The 24,639-nt window shown below is 36.7% G+C and overlaps 1 protein-coding gene across 1 annotated transcript in view; it reads left to right on the top strand.

Moving 5' to 3' along the window:
- galnt9 (polypeptide N-acetylgalactosaminyltransferase 9) overlaps positions 1 to 24,639 on the top strand; it is a 97,638-nt gene that overhangs the window by 17,446 nt on the left and 55,553 nt on the right. The window contains exons 3-4 of the mRNA XM_084113457.1: positions 17,225 to 17,391; positions 23,493 to 23,667. Coding sequence (XP_083969583.1) covers positions 17,225 to 17,391; positions 23,493 to 23,667 — 342 coding nt within the window. The remainder of the gene's footprint in view (positions 1 to 17,224; positions 17,392 to 23,492; positions 23,668 to 24,639) is intronic.

Here is a 24,639-nt window from a genome sequence, read left to right as displayed (position 1 = left end):
GAGAGAAATGATTTAGGGAGAAGCAGTGGGAAAAGAGAGAGAGAGAGATGGGAATACATCTTAATGTAGGTGTCTGTTTCTGTCATGCTTTGTTCCAGGTCAAATTATGATAACTGGACAGCCAGCTTTGGCTCTATTTCACATGGATGAGTCCATCTCTCATCTTGTTACAGCCCGCAGCTGCCTGGCCCTGTCCAGCGGTACAAATTCAGACTTGAGCAATGGCCTAGATTGCAGATATTAACTAGAGCAATGAAAGTGTAACATTACTTATGGTCGTGAAGCTAAATGAATACACAACATAGCGCCGCCCACATTGAATGGTAAAGCATCTGTGTCATATGAAATGCACATTCAGATTATTTTGGTTCAGTGAGTCAATAAAACTATATATACTGCATATATTTATACAGTATATATACACTCACCTACACTGTAAAAAAAAAAATTACATCCCCAAGTCAAAAATTTCAAGTGACCGATAACATCTAAATTTTTCAATTAGTCTGACGTATTATTTCTCATTGAGCCAATGTTAACAGACTATTGCAACAAGAATTTCACTTGGGCCAATTGAAAAATTTAGATGTTATCGGTCACTTGAAATTTTTGATTTGGGAGGGTTAGAAATTTTTTACAGTGTAAAGGATTATTAGGAACACCTGTTCAATTTCTCATTAATGCAATTATCTAATAAACCAATCACATGGCAGTTGCTTCAATGCATCATGGTCAAGACAATCTCCTGAACTCCAAACTGAATGTCAGAATGGAAAAGAAAGGTGATTTAAGCAATTTTGAGCGTGGCATGGTTGTTGGTGCCAGACGGGCCGGTCTGAGTATTTCACAATCTGCTCAGTTACTGGGATTTTCACGCACAACCATTTCTTGGGTTTACAAAGAATGGTGTGAAAAGGGAAGAACATCCAGTATGCGGCAGTCCTGTTGGCGAAAATACCTTGTTGATGCTAGAGGTCAGAGGAGAATGGGCCGACTGATTCAAGCTGATAGAAGAGCAACTTTGACTGAAATAAACACTCGTTACAACCGAGGTATGCAGCAAAGCATTTGTGAAGCCACAACACGCACAACCTTGAGGCGGATGGGCTACAACAGCAGAAGACCCCACCGGGTACCACTCATCTCCACTACAAATAGGAAAAAGCTCACCAAAATTGGACAGTTGAAGACTGGAAAAATGTTGCCTGGTCTGATGAGTCTCGATTTCTGTTGAGACATTCAGATGGTAGAGTTAGAATTTGGCGTAAACAGAATGAGAACATGGATCCATCTAGACATGTGCCGGTATTCGGTAATGCGATAAATCGCGGTAATGAATATGCACGATATTGTTATCGCGGGCACTTCAAAATACTGTGAAAAATAATAGATCCGAATTTAGATTTTTAAAACGCGCATTCTAGCTTATTTTCCATCAACCGCTTAAACAAACACTGCGTATATGCTGCGCGAAACACTTGCGCACTCTGATGTAAACAATCGCCACGTGTATAAGCATGCGGCCGGTGCGCACTTCTAGTCTAATGTAAACAGTCCTCACATGGAGAAGCAGCATGGTGGAAGGAGGAACGCCGCCGCCGATCTATCCGGATCCATCCCGCTTCTAAAAGCAGAGCTGCCAACTCAACGCATTCAGCGCGAGACTCTTCACACGCGCACGCCACACATCCGTTTTCTCACGCAGAGAAAAATCGCGGAGCAAAGAGGACACGAAGACCGTCAAACAAGACAGAGCAGGTTACTTTTGATATGAAACAGGAGAACAATTGTGTCACAGAACGTTACATTTAAACCATTTAATGACCAGCAGCATGTTAGATGACTAAAACAGATAAAGAGGAGTATTTTGCTGAATATGTGCACTGCACTTTTTTACATATTTATTATATTTTTACTTGTGTCATTACATAATTGTTATTATAATGAAAACCACATTATATTTGATTTAATTAGTTATTTGTAACCTTTAATAATACCAGCTGATAGGGCTCTATATGGTTACATAGCATTATGTGAGGGTTTTTTTTTCATGAAAAAAAAAACAAAACATGTGGGCTATCTACTGTAGCCTTCCTAATATTTATCCAAAATTAGTCAATATTGAATCAAGATTTAAATCAAATCCCAAGTATTGAATTGAAATCATTAAATTTGTGTTAAGCAATACAAACAGTAGCCTACCAGTCATTGTACCATGTAATCATTGTAACATGTTGTCACTAAACTTAATAAAATTCAGTTTAGTTACCAAATGTTTTGACAATCACAATTACACCTTGTGATGCAAGTTTTATTTATTTTTTTACATCCCCCAATCCATCTGTTTCTCATGTGCAATTAAAATATCGTGATAATACCATATACCGTGATAAAAGATCACTCAATTAATCGCAGCATGAAAATGTGATACCGGCACATGCCTAGATCCATCATGCCTTGTTACCACTGTGCAGGCTGGTGGTGGTGGTGTAATGGTGTGGGGGATGTTTTCTTGGCACACTTTAGGCCCCTTAGTGCCAATTGGGCATCGTTTAAATGCCACGGCCTACCTGAGCATTGTTTCTGACCATGTCCATCCCTTTATGACCACCATGTACCCATCCTCTGATGGCTACTTCCAGCAGGATAATGCACCATGTCACAAAGCTCGAATCATTTCAAATTGGTTTCTTGAGCATGACAATGAGTTCACTGTACTAAAATGGCCCCCACAGTCACCAGATCTCAACCCAATAGAGCATCTTTGGGATGTGGTGGAACGGGAGCTTCGTGCCCTGGATGTGCATCCCACAAATCTCCATCAACTGCAAGATGCTATCCTATCCTATTTCTAAAGAATGCTTTCAGCACCTTGTTGAATCAATGCCACATATAATTAAGGCAGTTCTGAAGGCGAAAGGGGGTCAAACACAGTATTAGTATGGTGTTCCTAATAATCCTTTAGGTGAGTGTATATACATACATACATAAGCAACTATATACTGTATGATCACTATCATAATATTGTCATAATCAATATATATAAAGATTAGCTTACTTGTTTAGCACACACTTTTATCAAAACTACAGCCTCAAAAAAAGTCAAATGATCAATTCTTGGACTGCATGATTATGGAATATTTCCTATATCAGCTAGACTGTATTAAAGCGAGCATGCAGCTGTGGCTAACATCCAGTGCATAAAAAACAAAATATTATGATAGTTTCAACAGTGACAGCTGTGCAGATATCATTCAAAGATATGTATAACAGTCCTCTAATACCATGTAGTTTTGCAGCCATAGCAGCATAAGGAAGGTTTGATTGATCAAGCCATTAAAGCATTTTTTTCTCCTTCCCAGCAGGTTGCTGTTATTCCAATCCCCCTTTTTTTTTCTTTTCTCAATTGCTCATGCAAAGCACTGTGAATGCAAAACTGATGTCACCAGCCATATTTTTCCACAAAATGTGCATGAATACATCAGATAAATCCAAGTAAATCCTTCTATGTGTTATCACAAAGAAAAGCATCGCTGCGTTCAGGTGATATAGCAATTGTGCCAAAACAACAGTGCAATGTCACATCAACGCTTGAAAAACAAGCCTATTTTTAATCATTTGTAATCTTTGATTGAGTACAAATATTCATAATATTTGTAATATTATTATTATTATTATTATTACATATTATTATTATTCATATATATATTATGTCAAGATGGGGAAGAAAAGACTTTCGCAACTTCCGTTTCATGCTGACTTTAACTTCAAATAACCCTGGCTTAGTCTATTTGTATAGTGTACTCAATGTTTGCATATAGTTTATAGACAGAGCGGGAATTTGAGATTTTTTAACACCTAATGTGAATTGTGTTTTTGGATATCTTTGGATTAAACCTATTTAGTGTTGCATCATTTCAGACTGACTGTTCTCCACCTGCAGTTACAACACTGAACATCACCATTACTGACTCACTAAGACTACGTGGCTCTTTCACACGTGTGAGTGTGTGGGTGCAAGTGTGTAAATTCACACAGGGAAAGCTGTTGCTCCAGATTGGGTGAGGGGATTTTCACTGAGGGGGGCAGAGCCATTAAATATTCAAGGAACATTATCCATGTTTTTAAGGGCGGGAAAAAAAGATTCGTTTTTTTTTTGTTTAATGGGCTTGAGTAATTCTTAGTATGGCATATCTTAAAAAAAAGTTTTTATGCTGGTTTGTCCATATACTTTTATATAAATTAAACATTTTTGGGGGCCTTATTCATGATGAGCAAAATTAATTTTTTTGTAAATCCATAAATCCATTCGTGCATAAACTGTTGCACTGAACTGAGCAGTTTATGTAAGAATGTTTTTGTTTTGTTTTTACATCGATTTACACAGGAATCATTCTGCTCTTTTTCATGATGAAGATCCTTAAATGTTACCCAACTATAAAGGACAATTTAAAGCTGCTGTAAGCAATTTTAGCCTAATAGGCAACTAGCTCACTTCTGTACTCGCAGCATATGCAGAGATGGAGTTTGTTAACCAAGTTGCTGAGACACGCTCCGCACATGTACATAATAACAGTGCAACACTTCGCTATGAAACACAAAGCGTGTCAGACTCAGGGCTGCCAACTCTCACGCATTGAGTGTGAGACTCACGCAATTGACACTTTTCACACGCTCTCACGCCACACATCCATTTTCTCACGCACAGAAAAATTGTGGAGCAAAGAGGTACTTTTAATATTAAACTAATTCTCAGCTCTTAGATTCCGTCAATTTTATTACGAAATTCAGACAAAAATACGTTTGGCGCTTGTAAATGTGACGTGACAGATCGCTGAGCGCCTCAGTTCAAGTGCACGTGAACCGATCACCTGTTACTTTTTTATTTAAAGATGCAGTACAACTTACCGAAAGTATACATAATATCGACCAATTAGTGTTTTTCAACCACGGAAAGAGGTCAATATAACAGCAGGAGAACAATTATGTCACATAACGTTACATTTACCTCAGGAAAGCCATTTAACGACCATAGCATGTTAATTGAATAGAAAAAATAGCTAGAGAAGAGATTTTGCTGAGCACTATATTACATATTTATTATATTTTTACTTATGTCATTAAATAATTGTTATTATAACAAAAACTGCATTATATTTAATTTAATGTTATTTTTAACCTTTAATAATACCAGCAGATTGGGCCCTCTATTTTTACAGCATTAGGTGAGATTATTTTTTTACAATAAAATTTAAAATAAACATGTATCCAAATTAGTCAATATTGAATCAAAATCGGAATCAAATCACAAGAATTGAATTGAAATCTTGAAATTTTTGTCAAGCAATAATAAAAACTGTATCCTATACCAGTCATTGTACAATGTAAACATTGTAACATGTTGTCACTAAACTTCATAAAATTCTATTTAGTTACCAAATGTTTTGACAATCACAATTACACTTATTGTGATGCAATATTTGTTTTTACATACCCCCCCCCCCCCCTCCAAAAAAAAAAAAAAAAATCTCACTCCAAGCTAAACTCAAAAGTTGCCAGCCCTGCAGACTTTATATGCTTTCCAAAATGCATGTTATTGAAAACCCAAACAAATAGCACACGTGGAGACACATATCGTGCAGCATTTACTGCGAATGGATCTCTGAAACGCTGGAAAAGAAACACGTAACCTGCATGCATGTAAATAATTAAAGCATCGCGCTTCACTCTGAAACCCTCACCGGATATATTTATTTAATTCAACTGCATACCTCCTCTCTAAACCTCCATCCTTCAAAGTCAATGCTGCAAACCCCAGTGCATAGTATGACTGACGGGTAGAGGTGCAACTCCAGGATTTCTGATAGGCTATAACACACAAGCCGTGGTCAGATCTTTTTTGCCGTTTACAGAGCTTTGGGCTAAAACAGAGACTTTTGTGATTTCTCTGGACACAGTATTTCTGTGATGTATGTCAGACAGGGACATTTTATGCTTGTTATTTCAAAAAAGCCTTCACCGTTTAACATTCCGCATAAAAATACCAGTATTCGTGCTAGAGTGATAGTGCGGTTGTGTTAGACTAGGCACAATTGCCTGCTGACCTCAGATCTTACAGGAAAATATTTTATGGAGGTTGTAATGAAAGAAATTCTCATGCATAAATTGCCAAACTCATTGTTTTAGTGGACCATTAGTCATCTGTGATCTGTAATTGTTGTCTTGCAGTATAAATGAAAAAATGTCCTCATCTGAAACACTGTATTCAACTCTTCAATATGTAGATGGTTCTGCAATATATATATATATATATATATATATATATATATATATATATATATTAGGGATGCACCGATGCACCGAAAAGATGTGTCTTCAGCTTTTTCTTGAAAATGGCTACGGACTCAGCAGCTCTGGTTGAGTTATGCAGATCATTCCACCAGCAGGGAACAGTCAAGGTAAAGGTCTGAGAAAGAGATTTTGTGCCTCTTTGAGATGGCACCACAAGACGTTGTTCACTTGCAGAGCACAAGTTCCTGGATGGCATGTAGGTCTGAAGTAATGAGTTTAGGTAAAAGGGAGCAGAGTCAGTGGTTGTTCTGTAGGCAAACGTCAGTGACTCGAATTTGATGCGAGCGGCAACTGGCAACCAGTGCAATTTAGTGAGGAGAGGAGTGACGTGTGCTCTCTTCGGCTCGTTAAAGTCCACTCTAACTGCAGCATTCTGGATCAGTTGCAGAGGTTTGACAGTGCAAGCTGGAAGACCAGCCAGGAGCATTACAGTAGTCCAGTCTGGATAGAACAAGCGCTTGGACAAGGAGTTGTGTAGCATGCTCTGATAGGAAGGGCCTGATCCTCCTAATGTTGTATAAGGCGAATCTGCAGGACCGGGCGGTTCTAGCAATGTGGTCTGTGAAGTTCAATTGATCATCAATCACAACTCCAAGGTTCCTGGCTGACCTGGAAGGAGTTATGGATGACGAACCAAGCTGAATACAGCTTGACAGTGCAAGCTGGAAGACCAGACTGGAGCATTACAGTAGTCCAGTCTGGATAGAACAAGCGCTTGGACAAGGAGTTGTGTAGCATGCTCTGATAGGAAGGTCCTGATCCTCCTAATGTTGTATAAGGCGAATCTGCAGGACCGGGCGGTTCTAGCAATGTGGTCTGTGAAGTTCAATTGATCATCAATCACAACTCCAAGGTTCCTGGCTGACCTGGAAGGAGTTATGGATGACGAACCAAGCTGAATGGAGAAGTTGTGGTGTAGTGTTTGGTTGGCCGGGACCACAAGCAGCTCTGTCTTTGCAAGGTTTAGTTGAAGGTGGTGGTCCTTCATCCAGCCAGAAATGTCTGTCAGGCTGGCTGAGATGTGAGCAGCTACCGTTGGATCATCAGGCTTGAATGAGAGGAAGAGTTGTGTGTCATTAGTGTAGCAGTGATAGGAAAAGCCATGTTTCTGAATCACAGATCCAAGTGATGACATGTAGATGGAGAAGAGAAGTGGTCCAAGCACTGAGCCCTGAGGCACCCCAGTAGCTAGATGTTGGGTCTTAGACAATTTACCCCTCCAAGACACCCTGAAGGACCTACCTGAGAGGTAAGACTTGAACTATTGGAGTGCGGTTCCCGAGATGCCTTTCATCTTTAGGATTGACAGAAGGATCTGGTGGTTAACTGTGTCAAAGGCAGCAGACAGATCTAGCAGGATGAGAACTGAGGATTTGGAAGCTGCTCTTGCCAGTCTCAGAGCTTCAATTACTGATAGCAGGGCAGTCTCAGTTGAGTGTCCGCTTTTGAAACCAGACTGGTTGTTCTCCTGGAGGTTGTTCTGTGTAAGAAAGGAAGATATCTGGTTGAAAACAACTCATTTTTACGACGAATGGAAGAAGGGATACCGGTCTGTAATTTTCCAAACGTGCTGGATTTAGAGTGGGTTTCTTAAGCAGTGGGGTTACCTGAGCCTGCTTAAATGCTGTGGGAAAGGTACCAGTGTGAAGAGAGGTGTTAATGATGTGTGTGAGTGCGGGTACAACTGAGGAAGAAATGGCTTGAAGTAGATTAGTGGGAATAGGATCAAGCGGACAGGCAGCAGGGTAACTGGAAAGGAGGAGTTTGGATACTTCTGCCTCTGAAAGCAGAGATAAGGAGGGTAGAATGTGTGTGTTAGCTGGTAAGATGTGCGTATCAGTTTGTGGTTTGGTAAATTGGCCGCTGATGGTGGTTGTTTTAATTATGAAAAATGTGGCAAAATCGTCTGCTGTTAGGGTTCATGAAGGGGGAGGGTTGAGAAGAGAGGAGAAGGTTTTGGAAAGCATGCGAGAGTCAGAAGAATTGTTAATTTTGTTGTGATTGTAAGTCATTTTAGCAGTAGAGATATTAGCAGAGAAGGAAGAGAGTAGGGATTGATAAAGACCAAGGTCAGTAAGATCTTTATTTGCGCCACTTCCTCTCTGCACCCTGAGTTTAGAACGATGTTCGCGGAGAACATCAGATAACCAGGGGGCAGAGGGTGTGGCGTGGGCTGGCCTGGAGGAAAGGGGACAGAAGTTGTCCAAGCAGGATGTTAAAGTGGAGAAAATAGTATCAGTTGCACTGTTAGTGTTGAGAGCTGATCAGGTGGAGGAAGTGTTGATGAGACCAAAGAGGATAGGCGAAAGGGTGAGAGTGAGCATAGGTTTTGCCGAAAGTATGACCTGTGGAGGAGTGTGTGTTGTGTTCTGAGGCAGGATGAGAGTGAGGAGGAGGTGATCTGAGGTGTGCAGCGGAGTGACCAGTGTATGGTCAGTGGAGCAGTAGCGCGTGTAAATAAGGTCCAATTGGTTACCTGATTTGTGAGTAGCCGCAGTGGATACTCGTTTGAGATCGAATGAGGCAAGCAGAGTGTGGAAATCAGCAGCCTGAGATCAGGTGGATGTTGAAGTCTCCAAGAATTATGAAAGGGGTACCATCCTCCTGGAAGGATGAGAGTACCACATCAAGCTCCTCCAGTAAACTGCCAAGCTGACCTGGGGGACAATAAACAACTACAAAATGGATTTTAATAGGACTAGTGATGGTAATGGAATGAAATTCAAATGAGCTATTGTCACACAGAGGTGGTAAAGAATCAAATTTCCAAACATTTGAGATGAGAAGACCAGTACCTCCACCCCTTCCGGTCAGGCGAGGGGTGTGTGAGAAAGTGAAGTTAGTGGAGAGGGTAGCAGGTGTGGCAGTGTCCTCTGGTCTGATCCAGGTCTCAGTCAGTGCTGAGACCTGAATGACTAGAATTAGATGTAATGAAATCAGCTTTGTTTACAGCAGACTGGCAATTCCAGAGACCAATAGGAAAAGAGAACAAAGTAATAGAAGACACTGGAAAGTTACGCAGGTTGTTAGGTTTGTACTGCCTCCTACGTGTGACATTTGATTTACGTGTGTTAGTAATAGTAGGGATTTGAAAATGCATAGTGAAAGAGAGGTCACAAACAAATAGATCAGAAGAAAAGTTGTGTAGAAGAGAAAGGAAACAAGAAAATAATACTCAAGTGCCTTGTAAAAGAGTCAGTAATAAAATAAAATCAAAGATACAAATGAAATAAACAGTGCTTTTCAGGTGTGTGTATGTGTATGTACTGTATTGTTGTAGTGTCTTCACATTTTAGAATATATACTGTACCGATGCTCATTATTAACTAATACCAGTTCATCTTCCAGTTCAATGCAATATTGATGCACATATATGGTTTTATTGTCTTGGTTGTATGTAATTTGATCCATTTTTGTTCAGTATACCTTTTTTGTGAGCAAACAACTTTGGTATTCTTCAATAATGTGATTGCCCAGAGAATTTTAATCTGCTAAATGCCAAACCTAGACTCTGTAATCGTTTTTTATGAAATATAACCTATTCCTGAGCTCTGTAATCCTCAGCCATATTAAAAGTCCACACAGGCAGGAGCCTCATGCTGTTTTCCCAGGGCTCAGGATGGATAGAGGGAGGGATTTCACAGTGAGATGTTGATCAAGAACTTATGGTTGCCATAGTAACTAGTCTGCATTTACAGTGTGAAATAAAGGCTATGTTGGCATGCCTCAATTTTCCCCACAAGATACGGGTACATGTGGGAATGAATTTAAGGACTTGTCAGTCTTTGTCAATAGCTAGAATGCAGTCAATATGGGCATATTTAACAAATTTTTGAGACTTAGAGTTGTATTTTGTAAGGAATAATTGACAACGGGCCGTTGAATTATTAGAAAAATAATGCATACCCGAGGTGGTAATCCGGCCATAACATAAAGCATTAGTTTTAAATAAATCAACAGGTTATCACACCTCAAAACATTGTTCAGATGATGTATTTCAAGACTTTTGTCAGGTTTTTGTCCTTAAAACACTCTTGTGTGTAGGACTAATTTCTTACGCATCTCATCCCAGGCCTCCATTGCTAATTCCAAAATGTAATTTTAGAGCTAGTAACAGAGGCTTCAGCCACTGATAGCAGACTAATGCAGCCATTAATGCAGTACGAGAGAGAGAGAGAGAGAGAGAGAGAGAGAGAGAGAGAGAGAGAGAGAGAGATTTTTTTGAGAATTCACAAAGGTTTTGTTTACAAAAATTCATCTTGTTACAATTATATAGCCTCAAAAAAAATAAAAAAAATAAATAAAACTTAATATAAATCAGTAAAGTGTGAAAATTAATTCATCTTCAAAAATAGCACATAGAGCATCATTACAGCTCCAAATATTTTCAAAGGAAAGCAGATCATCAATACATGTATAATAATAAAAATTAAGATTCTAGATTGTACCAAGTTAAAAAACAATACAACAATGTTTTGTACTACATCCTGTTCATTTTTTTCAGGTGTTTACACCTTATCTGATTTAACAAAGGCTCAATTGCTAAAGAATATAACATTCCAGATAATGCACAACCCTGTCTTATGCCTCTGAAAACTGTAAAAGGAGTACATAAACCACCATTGACCTTTAAAATACTCTGCACATAATTATAAAGGACTTTAATGTAGTTAATAATTCTCTCACTAAAGCCAAATGCATTTAAAACCTTCCATAAAAAACAATGTTCTACCCAATCAAAAGCTTTTTCTTGATCTAATGAAATAAAACCACAAGTTAGGTTTAGCATCTTGGAGACTTCGATAAGATCACGAATAAAAGAAATGCTGTCAAATATCGATCTACCTGGGACACAGTAGGTTTGATCAGGATGAATAACACTGTCCATTACATTAGCCAGTCTGTTAGCTAAGACCTTCGATAAAAGCTTGTAGTCGCTGCAAAGAAACTGGACGCCAACACTTTATGTCTCCAAGATCTCCTTTTTTGAGGCAACTTTGAAGCAGTTTACCCCTTGCCAGACTGGTATTCAAGACTTCTAGGAGATCTTCTCCTATTGTTGACCAAAAAGACTTGTAAAAGTCCACTGGTATACCATCGATGCCTGGTGTTTTTCCAGACACCATCCCTTGAAGTGCCTTCTGTAGCTCACTCATACTCAGAGGACGAGTAGCCCTTTTCAATGAAAAACTCACCCTCATTTTCTAGCTCTACAGCAACTTCACTTTTATATAAATTCTCATAAAAACCAACTGCCCTCTGGCGAATATCCAAAAGATCTGTCAAAGAATTCCAGATTCAGATCGTAAAGGATGAATGGTTCTACTTTGACCATTCTTTTTTTCTAAATTAAAAGAGAATTTAGTTGAAGCATCCATTTGATTCATATTTTTAAATCTCGACCTGACCAAGGCCCCCTGTGTACGGAGCCCCTGAGGGGACCTTTGCAAAAAAATAAAAAATAGGACTTTTGCGTGCGCACGAGAAACTTTCGGTTTGCGTTATAGCGTCATTACAAATGTGGAAATATGGATGATGTATATATCATTTATGTTGTTGTTTGACATGTTTTGAAGTGTCTATTTTAGCAAAAATCCCAAGCAAGGTGCTATTAAAGACAAGATTAGAGACATATTTTAGTCACAATTCAAATAATTGTATTAACTTTGAATATACTTTTAATAAACTTTGTATTTGTATGTGTATTGATAAAAAAAATAAACAAGCAATAATCTTCTGCTACTGAGATGAAGGAAATTTTTTTTTAAAGAAGTAAAGTTCACAAGATTGCTATTTATCTTGATCAAACTGTTCCGTCATCAGCTCTTCCTCAGTTCCGTACTGCAGGATAAAATAGTCATCCTCTGCTGCAGTTGTACGGATTCTTAACGCGTTTATTGCAACTACATTTCATATTTTTCTCATCAAACAACCAGACTAACGAATGGTTCGACACAACCCGTACAGAAGAGCCTAGACAGGGCTTTCTTCTGTATAGATATACTGTAAATACAGGGTAAATGATGACTGTTGGCCTACCATGGTCGCCCTCGTCCAGTAAGTTTAAAATAATAATAATAATAATAAATTAAGATATAAATCAATATAATTCGTTGTAAATTAAATATTTTATACAATACAAAAAGGTAATAATTGACTGTATAGTCCTAACGTTCATGCATGAACTGTCATTCAGACTTACTGTCTAACAACCAGAGAACAGAGAACATCAGAGATATTAAAATACATACTCTTCTGAGTTTTATGATGTAAGCCTTTTTTATTAAAATGTATCGGCCTATAATTTATATCTCAAGGATGCGTGCTTGTGCGTGGTGCACTCAGTCATGTTGAGAGGGAAACACGCATTATATTATTAGGCTAGTCTATATTCAGAAATAGTGTAAAAGACCTGTAAATAAAATACAACATTAACATTATAAACATTATTAATAACATATAGGCTATGCGTATTTTACTTGCATAGCCAAATCCTTAAATGAATGCTATCAGAAAACAACAAGAAATGAAAAATAAGTAACCACTTATAATAATAATAAAAATAAAAAGAAATACATAGTAGTCTATAAAAATAGCCCATTGTGCCCTTTATTACAAACAACCTTTAACCTATTTTAAACGCCAAGCCTAAACAAATTTATTTGAATCGAAGCTGAAACTATACCGCAAAGTTGGGTTCGCGCATCTTTCGTTCGGTCCAAAGTTTAATACTGAACAGGAATTAATAATCATTTAATAATGAACCGGCTGTGATGTCAAGTTAATGCCAGAAGTGAACCGATGTTCAATAGCGCGATTCACCGGCGCCATCACTTGGATTTGTTCCTCAGTTGGGGAAATAACTTAATACTTTATCGTTTCATACTCTGTCATTCGAAACAGTAATATATATATCTTTATTTGTGTACATTCAAAATGACTACAAAATGTCATGCCTTTGAAAAAGAAAGAAAACAACATGATGCGGACGTGTAGAACTTTATCCAAGAGCTGTTGTAAAGCCTATAAACAATCTGTTACAGTAATTTTCTATTATATGCAAAAGCTGCTTTGCAACCATTATTGTTAAAAGTGCTATATAAATGAAGGCGACTTGACTTGACTTGACTAGAAATCGAAAAATTCAAGCTGTTTATTAAATTTTCTACCCCAGAACGAAAAACGTTTTAGAAATATTGTACTGTAAAATATTGTATATTGTAAAAAAAAATTCTACTTTAAATATTAAATCAAAAAACTATACTGAACGAAAGACACACTGATTCAATTACACTACTAATTGCAGTTTGAATAAAAAAATTCAAACCTTTATCTAAAATTTATATTTTTATATTTTATATAAATTTAAAACATTCTGTCTTTTTCAGACTTTCTTCTGTGAACACAAAATTGTTTTGCAGAATGTTCATTGAACAGTCATCAGCTTTCTTTGTCATCATTTGCTTTCATATTTTTCATAGAATGGTTGTAAATGGATACTGAGGCTGCCAATGCCTAATATTCTGCGTAACATCTTTTGTGTTCCTCAGAAGAAGGTCCTCTGGTTTGGAACAAGTGTGAATATTTTCACTTTCTTGTTAACTATCCCTTTAATATTTTGTACTTTTTTATGTTAATATTTTGTTTCCCCCATGTTGGCAATGTAATACATACATAAATGATACATACATCATCCATATTTCCACATTTGTATTAATGACGCTATAACGCAAACCGGAAATTGTAACGCGTGAGCACGGGAAACTTTCGCATGCGAACGAGAAACTATCGCGTGTTCCCCGTGTGAAACTATCGAAAGTTTCCTGTGCGCACGCGAAAGTCTGTATTATTATTTTTTTTTCGCACAGGTCCCCTCAGGGGCTCCGTACTTGTGTCCTGGAACCAAGTACTGTTTTTTTTTTTTATCTAAAAGTAAGTCTAAGAAACCTCTTGTACCAGTAGACTCTGCCAATTCTTGGAGTTTTAAAATATCAGCCTCCAAATAAACAAAGTTGCTTAATTTGTGATTTTCCTACATCCTACCACTGTTGTACAGAGTTATAAAAACCTTTCTTAGTTTAAAAAAATCCTTTTGTCACTTAATAATGCAGTGTTGAATTGCCAATAAGCACTTTGGGGTTTTAAAAGATTACATTTGACCATTCAGTGGTCAGAAAAACTAACAGGTACATTGTGACAGTTCCTTATAACATTATATTGGAGTTTGAAAACGTAAAATCTGTCCAATCTTGCCATATAAATGATTCTATCACGCACATGAGTCCAAGTATACTGTTTTTGCATGCCCTTTAATCGTCTCAAAAACATCACACAGTTCGTGCATCTTAACAAATTGAATAAATCGATTTCTAGAAGATATATGAGGTTCTAAATGATTCCTGTCTAGATTAGATTAAGTGCACCTCCCAAAAACAAAAACTCTTCTTGATTACATTTTTGTAACACAGTACACAATATATTTTAAGGAAGCAATATTAATTTCATTCACTTTTAAAAGAAAAGAAGAAAATCAAAAACAAGCAAAAGCTGATAAAAACAAAACTAGAAACCCATGCATCACGTTTGGCTTTTTAGCTATTATCATTTACAAGATCAGGGTTTAAAATTCTAACAATTTTCTTTAACTGATAGATTTCTTTGTTTGTGATCAAGCTTTGCACCATGAACATCTTGGTTTTGTCAACAAATAGACCTTATTCAGAGCATCGCCATGTCAGGTATGAAAGCGCGGCTGTGAGGGATAGACTTACCGTGTTTTCAATGACATTCGCTGGAAAAAGCTGTATAAAGCTCACAGATCACTTATCATTTTCCACATCTCATGTTGTCTGGAGTTTTATGTCTACATAAGTTTCTTGGAAAGATGTTTTGTGAGCAGAATAATCCAAAAACACCTTGAATAATAGAACAACCCACTGAAGAGATGCATGTCTATCCCTCACAGCCTCGCTTTCCTTCCCATTAAAAATCAAAGATGGCGCTGCTGTGAATAAGGCCTATTGTGACACCTGCGCGACGCACCATTCTCTCCATCTCCATGGTCGTCGCTCATCCTTTATGCTTCCGCTCCTCCGTGAGAGATACGAGACCGGTGCGTCGCGCAGGTGTCGCTCATCAGTAATCACGGCCCTCGGCCTCGTCCTGCTCGCCACAATGGTCAATTGGGATTTTTCCATCATTAAAAATGTTAAATGCCCTCACATTCATATATACATATACAGAGGTGGAAGTAACGAATTACAACTACTCACGTTACTGTAATTAAGTCGTTTTTTTGGGTACTTGTACTTTTTTGAGTATATTTTTAAAGCTGTAATTTTACTTGTACTCAAGTACATATTAAACTAAGTAATCTACTTCGCTACTTGTAAAATCACATTTCGTTACTGAGTACAATTTGAATTGATATTCAAATCTTTGACTGGCATTTCGGTAGCCAATAAAAATATTCGATCGTAAACGGACCAATAAAACCCCTGATATTCGGACTGAATTAAAGCCGCCGCAGTCGCAGCAGGTTTTGAAGAGCTGATCATAAGTGAAGAAGACGAGGAGCTCAGAGTGATTAATGGCTGGACTGAAAGTTTGGAGAAACAACAATCTACATAGTAGTATTGTCAAAATATCTATATTTTGATACATATCAATACTGAAATATCTGTCAATACTCATTTTGGCCAATACACCGATACGATACCAGCTGCGCGTTCTCATTCTCTCATCTCAACGACAGCGAGTTTGACACACCCGCCTCCTCTCAGTGCGGGATTGCAGGTAGGCCTATTACGCATAATTTTATTAATACCTGCAAGTTTCTATGGCATATTTTAATGGTAAATATCACAAGTGCAATATTATAACGCGAGGGCACATTCATGTTATTGCAGAAAACTGGACGCGAGCTCTCAAATATACGAGTGAACTGGACTCGGATATTGAGTGTGCGCTTTGGGACTGTGTCATATCATGTGCAATCGCGAATCTCTCCAAGTGGTTCTCACTGCAGACTCAAATGACGTCCAGCTCCAATCTCTCCATGCTCTTGAATTAAACGTTGTCAAAAGTTATGAAAAATCTGGTCTTTTTTGCAAATTAAATTCAGCTTGAAATCAAGCTTCCTTGTGCTGTGTGTGAGCTATTGCAACAGTTAACGTTACCCTATTGTAAAGACAAATAGCCTACACTGAGTGAGTAAATATTTAAGTTAGATTAGTGTAATGGTTATAGGTCAATGTTTAAATATGTAAACAAAAGCCTAAATTAAAATCTCACCGTATAAAGTGGACGTGTCTCTTCAGAAGACTTGAATTAAACTTTTCCATTAAAATAGGCTACTGTTACAATGAGTGTTGTGCTTTTCGATGCTTGAAAATAATGATTGCCTTGACAAAATGGATGGACAAAAATGTAGATATTAAAATATTTAGTTTGTGGTAGTTTTCCCGATGGTATTAAAAATTATAGGCTAGGCCTACTGAATACTGACATATTTCAAGGTGTCATATTGAAGTTAGAAATTCCAGTATCATAACCACTAATGTCCTTCGACAATAAGGTAAAAACGTGTTAAAAGTAGCTATTTTCTACATAAATCTATGATTTGGTTAAATATTTATTGGTAATACATTAACTATCGCCAGTTAAATAGTAACTAGTACTCTGAGTAGTTTTTGAGAAGAGTAATTTGTACTTTTACTCAAGTACTTTTTTGACACCAGTACTTTTACTTGTAATTGAGTATTATTTCAGCAATGTAACGGTACTTGTACTTGAGTACAAATTTTCAGTACTCTTTCCACCTCTGTACATATATAACCTGCAAACTGAATACACTGATGTCTGTTTTCTCCAGGTGTAAGCAGTTGACCTACCCCGATAACCTTCCCCAGATCTCCGTGGTCTTCATCTTTGTGAACGAAGCTCTATCTGTCATCCTGCGTTCTGTTCACAGCGTGGTCAACCACACCCCGGCACACCTGCTCAAAGAAATCATACTGGTGGATGACAACAGTGACAGCGGTAAGGACACATCCCTCTGTGATTTATTCATTGCTTTGTTTAGTCTGAAACGAATGCAGCTGTTACACGTTTACCAGTTTCTCCTGTTGCTCCAGACATAAAAGATTTTATAAAGAAAGTGTACATAAAATGCTGTGTAAATAAACACACTGCGACATCCCAAGATAAAATATGAGTAACCTGTTTTGGAATGCAGCTACAGTCTGTGTTTTGTCTGAGCAAACAAACCTTTTTGTTGCTTGGTTAGAGACAGAGCTTAAAGACTGAGAAAAAGAGGAAAAATAAACAGCAAGAGACAAACACCTCGAGAGTAAACCTTTAGGTGTGTACTCTTGCACACAGCTCCAGGTTTATAAATAATCTTTGAAAGAAAAGACAGATTGCTCTTTTAAAAGAAAAGACATTCTTACTGTTGCCACTGATACTGTGCATTTCGCAGTCATTTTATCTGGTCAAATTAGACCAGTATAAAAGTATTGATACAAATAAATTGTAAAAATGTTATTAGTGTGACTGTGACAGTGACTCAAATGTTCTCAAAATAGTGTTTTTTTTTTTTTTTTTTTTTTTTTACAATTTAACTTGAAAATGGTTTTCTGTGTAACATTATTTATAGCAGCCTTAAAACCATGCAAGTAGAGCAATAATCAATCCCTCTCTTCTAGAATCCTTTTCATCACTGTTGGGTATAGTTCATTTGAGTGCAGGTTTGGCTTGGGAACATAGAGGTTGTAAAGAGGGCCGCTCATGAGCACCCTTCTGAATCATAAAATGATAAATGGGATACCCTACAGGCTTGTGGACCTCATGGACACGCTTGAGCGAAGGCCATGAGACCAAAAGTCCCCATCGAGTGTGCCATTTGACACAGGGCCAATCTCTGATGCATTGTTCGGAATTCATTTTAGCAAATTGGTTCATTCTGAAGATTAAAACGAAACATTTTAAATCATTTTCTCTGATTCTCAATATTTGAACAAAAATACAGTCAAATATTGTGAAATATTATAACAATTTAAAATAGCTATTTTCTATTTTTTTCTATTATGATTTCTTATGTAATATATTTTAAAATGTAATTTATTTCAGTGATGGAAATTTTCAACAACTATTACTACAGTCTATGCTGATATGGTACATTTCTTATTATTATCAATGTTGGAAGCAGTTTTTGCTGCTTAATGTTTTTGTGAATATCATTAAAAAGTTTGAGGTCAGTAAGATTTGAATAATAATAAAATGAATAATAATATATTTTTATTCAGCAAGGATGCATTAAATTAGGTACAGTAAAGGCATTTCTAATGTTAAATAAAATAAGTGCTGTTCTTTTAAACGTTCTATTCATCAATTCATTCTGACATTAATATATAATGGTGTCCACAAAAATATTAAACAGCAAAAACTGTTTTTAGAATTGAATAAGAACCATTATTATTAATTGAAAATGAATCATTTTTGATAATACCTGAGCACCAAATCAGCATTTTAGAATGATTTCTGGAAGATCATGTGACATTGAAGACTGGAGTAATGATGCTGAAAATTTAGGAATGAATTACATTTTAAAATATATTCAAATATAAACAGATAGTAATATTTCACAGTATCACTGTATTTTTAATCAAATAAATGCAGCATTAGTGAGCACTTCTTTCAAAAACATAAAACAAATCCTAATATATATATTTGTGTGTGTGTGTGTGTGTGTGTGTGTGTGTGTGTTGACAAAATGTCCCTTTAGCAGATAGACATTTTTAAAACGGCAGTACTTCTCAATCTTGTTTGTGAGCACAAAGAGATACCCACACAGGAGCAGCGTTGTGAAGAACAGATGACTTGCAGTACCACTATCTTCCCAATTTGCTGTTATCTCACACAGTCAGCTTCTCTGGATGCGGCGTTGACCATTTCTAATTTCATATGCTAATTTCCTGCTGATGTTTCAGCTTCTTCTAGCTGACATTAAACTGTTAACATGCAAAGGTTGCCTACTTGACCTTTTCTCAGCGCTGTAGCTTGTCGTCTCTGGTTTAGCGCTCACGCCCACAAAAAACGGCTGGAAGCACAGACACCCTCAACACTTGAATAATGAATTGACCTTAGCGAGCACGTCTCTGTCTCTCTGTCTCTTGTCCATTATGAAGATATTTAATAGAGTGCCGTACTCGTGTTACACTGTTCACTGAAGCCAATAAGGTTTTTGTCCTCCTTTTCTTTCCCTCCATCATCCCTGTCTGTTTGGATTAATCTCAGCTGAATCCTGTTATGCAGGGTAACATTCATCCTCACCTTGTGAATAATATTAAGGGACATTGCATCTATTTTTTCTCATCTCATCAGACATGGAGTTGTATTGCGCCCTTGAAATTCAATTCATTTAGACATTGCTTGTAAACAGATAATAATGGGTTTCAGTCCAAATTTTGGTCCTTTTAGATGAAGTTTGTTTAATACGTTTCAAGGACGTTCTTTTATTTGAGGTTCCAGCTAGTAAATGACATCTGGATTTATCCCTAAAAGCAAACTACTCATTTAAAATCCTAATACATTTGGAATTTAATTGTATATTTAGCCAAATTCTGTAGATAACATTAGTGGTGAATAGTTCATGCAAAAATGAACATTTTATCATCATTTACTCACCATCATGTCGTTCCAAACACTTTTTTATTCCATTGAATACAAAAGGAGAATTATTCGAATTTTCATTTTTGGGTGAACTATCCCTTTAAGCTCTACTTTTAGACAAGTGCAATGGCACACACGTAAGACATGTGCATTCATGAGGAAAATGGCTTTCTTTAATTACATTAATTGCTATTCCAGTGCCATATGCAGCCTTCATTTATTGCGTGTGGTTGTATATCAAGGCAGAGTTCTTGATGTATGCAGATGAAAAATGATAAAAAACCCCTATGTTGATTAAATAAATCAAAGCAATCCCTTTGCCATAGCTCATTTATCTGGATCAGCATGCATTTCAAATATTTTCATAATGCTCAATTTTGATCTGCTGTGTTGCGTAAAATATTTTCGCTTTTCTATTCACAGTATGATGGATGGATATTTGTTCTTTATTGATTGAGGAATTTATAAAATATTTCTGCCTCATGATTCTTAATTTCAGTATCTCCCAGAACGCACCAGAGGCAATCTTATAACTTTTCACAACACATTTGTGCGTGTGTGTGCGTGTGCGCTGTTCAACACAATTGCATTTTGTGCCCGCCCTAATGTGGCCGTGTTATAATAACCAGAGCATAGCTGACACTAAAAGCAGTCAGCTTTTTATTAACATATTTATGTACTATACATTAACATTACATTTATTAATTTAACAGAGGCTTTTCACAAAAGCACTCGAGTGAATCTCACGGAAATAAGAGATGTCCAAATCAAATTAAAAAGAATTTAAACATTACATGTAAGAATATATTATTAAATTACTTTTTTATCTTATATATAAAAAGCAAATCCTGCATTATATTTTCTGCATTTTTATTTTCCTGACAATCAGATTGAAATCCCCTGGTTTATTTCTCAGTAGCTTGCTGTAATATGAAAAAATCTCATTCGCATTTCAATAATTTAATAATAATAATAATAATAATAATACTAATAAAATTATATATATATATATCAAAGTATAATATATTAGTATGCACCATAGTAATATTTGTTGTCCTAAATTGCATTTATAATTTATTTATAATAGTAATGAGAATGATTTTTTTATTTTTTTTTTGTTGGTTTGTTTGTTTGATTTTTACATTACACTAATGAGAAATGGGATCATCCATCAAAGTAACCATAATCTTAAAGCAATCATAATCTTAAAGTGCCCCCTATTATGCTTTTTCGGATCCTTTCATATAGTGTGTATTATACCGGTTTGCGAATGTCAAGGTCTGCAAATTTTCAAAGATCAAAGTGCACGATAAATGGAGTTATTATCTCCTAAAAGAAAGAACTGATTCTGAACTGCTTAAAATAAGTCATCAGTAATTCCAGTCTTACTTCCTGCATGAAACTACATAGGTTTGTAATAAATTTGCATAATGCCAACTTATATGGTCTTCACTGGCTATAAAAAAAAAAAAGTCTACTTTGACCAGCCCTCAAACACTTTAGTTGTAGTTTCGGGTTGTCGACATGTCGAGAAGACTCTTTTTTTATGCGCTGCGAAAGCAAATAAACTTTGCGTACAATTCCAAAGGTTCAGGACTGGGCTCAAACTGATACGATAAAACCGACGCCATTGTTAATGTTCGTATCACTGTGTCTACAACTGCTAAGAAAGCTCAAGAGCTGAAATTTAGATATGTTAAGGGGCATTTCATTTCCAACACGCGTTGTGAGCGGTAGATCAGTCACAATAGACTGGGCCATCTGACCAATCAGAGCAGAGTAGGCTCTCGGAAAGGAGGGGAACAGAGAGACAGAATCCTTGATCGAACCATTTCAGACACTGTAAGAAAAGAAGTGATGCTGCAATGTATAATGTGAGAAAATTAAATTGTTTTTTGACCTATTTTAGGAGACCTCCAAAACAGCATTAGGAACCTTTAAAATAACATAAATGGGCACTTTAATACATATTATATAATATTAAAGTAAACAGTCATACTTATATGGCCTATGTGTCCTATACATGTTTATGGGCAAACATAAAAGTAATGTAAAGTAATTTCAAATCATATTCTTGGGTGATTAAGTCCAGTTTCAAGGGTTCCCATTGCACTGAAAGATTGAAATGTTAATCGTTCTTCTGAGCTGATGAATGAGAGGGGGAGGTAGTTGTGTGCATCAGTGCCTTAAAGAGTGCTCTGTTCCTCCTTATTCCTCTCCCCATAGAAACTAGAGCACTCAGCAACCTGCAGGAAAGAGCCCAAACACTCATCTATCTTTCTTGAGTGTGTATATGTGTGCGTGTGTCTCTCTGAGTGTGTGCGTGTTCTCCTTGCACTCCATTTGTTTACTTCCTAGAGTTCTTATTGAATGAGGACAGATAGCTGAGAGACTAAAGGAGTGGGGAGATGCAGGCAGATTTATTTACCATGTCATTTATAGTGCCACTAAAACCTTCTTTTTTCTTTTATGCTGTACGTTTATCATACAGGAGTCTGCTCAAGCCTTTTCCTTAAACCTGAATGTGTTTTGTTTGCTCAGATTCATGAGCGAAAGGGTCTGGGGTTGTTTCTTCCGATTTTAGTCAGGTGGACTTCTGAACGCATTCAAACTCTCACTAATGTTTAATTTGTTTACTTTTATGTAACTGTGGATATAACTATATCACAGAAGAATTGCCAATAACACTTTATTTTATTGTGTCCCTGTTAGACATTTTATGTGTAGTTACTATAGTAATATCAGTCAATTATGCATAGTTACACCAAACTTTAACCCTAACCCCTTATTATATAATAAGTAACGTTACTATTACTCATCAATTAATTGTATAATTACACTGTAAGGACACCTTAAAATAAAGTTTAACCAAATTGTCTTTTTTGTTTGTTTTTATTTTTAGAGGACATTTCCATCACAGCTCAAATTCTGAGATGAGGGTGATGAAAAGGACATTTTAAACATTTTGAGAAAAAAAAAAAAAGTAGTCTTTTTAAGAGACAGCATTTAACAGTTTGCATTATATGTATCTAAAAACATACGTAATGAATAAATTCACACTTTTTGCATAATTTAACAAAATTGCAGCTTGATGACAAAAAAATATATTTAAAATATTAAAATATTTACCTTGATTATGTTTACCTTGATCCATTTTATTCACACATCACACAACACATCACAAAAAATGTGTCTATTTGGAGAAAGATTTCACACAAATAATGATATTTCACTTTTTGTTTAGAAGATTAGAATGTGTAAGTTTGGTGGACTGAATCAATAACCATTATTAATCAATATCTTAACAATAAAGTCTATGCATAAACGTAACAAACATAAAAGAAACGCAAAAAGGCATGAAAAAGGCTTTACAAAACAATATGACCTTCATATAATAAATGGACAGATGTCGAGATCCCTATTATTGACGTAGGAAGTTTGGCTTCACATGATCTGTTTTTTTCTCGTAGTGGAGCTGAAGTTCAATCTGGATCGTTACGTGAATAAGCGATATCCTGGCCTGGTGAAGATCGTGAGGAACAGTAAGAGAGAGGGACTCATTCGGGCCAGGATTCACGGCTGGAACGCAGCCACTGCTCCTGTTGTGGGCTTCTTTGACGCCCACGTGGAGTTCAACATGGCCTGGTAAGTGGGATTCAGTCTTTTATTATTTTATGAGGCATTGTCTCGCCACTCAGAGTATCACTGGGATGCTTCTTATGACAAAGGCTTGATTTATCAGAGAATATTCATCATGACATCAATGGGAGCTTAGACTTTAGCGAAGAGAGCTGCCGGATGGATTTTTTTTCTAAAGCATCTGTCAAAAATGAACTGATAGATTAATGATCTCAGAAATGGATGAATAAGATGTGCCATAAAATATATAACATTTTTCCTTTTTCAAGCTGATGTATGCCGTTTAGTGCTGGTTTGGTTGGGAACCGGCATCCAAACTACAACATACACTGGTGACCAATGTATTTTTTTAAACTTGTAAGATGGCAGAATGTTGTGTTTGCTGTTTGTGTTTTGTTTGTTTTTTATGTTTTATTGTTATACAAATTTGATGCTGCACCAAAAATTTACCTTTGGGCTTATAATAAACTTTGAACAAACATAGTTCAGATCTAAACACTGATGTCTGCAGTAGCGAAAGTAAGCTTTTGGCGCTTCAAATACCGATTGTATCGATTACATTGTTACGCCACTAGGTTAGGACAAGTGACTATTAAAAAATGTGTTTGTCATTGAGTCATTGATTCAAGCAATTTGCTCAAAAACGCTGATTCATTCAGTAATGCAACAAGTGAATTTTTTATGAGTGAGTCATTGGGTCATCTTGTACCCAGCGCAATTGACTTTGTACATCGACGCGTGTATCTAAATAATTAGGGAATGAATTTGCGCTCCCGGGGGCGGTTCCGGCGCAAACGTTCCCTGGTGCTATTTTGCAGTTCCAGAAAACAATTCCGCCACAGACCAGGAAAAACCTAGTCTAAAGTCAGTGGCACGTTATTCAGATGCTATTTTAAGGGCAACAACGCGCATACACTTTGCTTCTCTCATCTACACAAACGCAGCAGTTGCCATTTTTGCAAACCATACATAATTACA

The sequence above is a fragment of the Abramis brama genome (assembly GCF_963993115.1).
Source record: "Abramis brama genome assembly, chromosome: 5".
Classification (NCBI taxonomy): domain Eukaryota; kingdom Metazoa; phylum Chordata; class Actinopteri; order Cypriniformes; family Leuciscidae; genus Abramis; species Abramis brama.
Note: the sequence above shows the minus strand (reverse complement) of the source record. Positions and strands in the feature narration are given on the sequence as shown.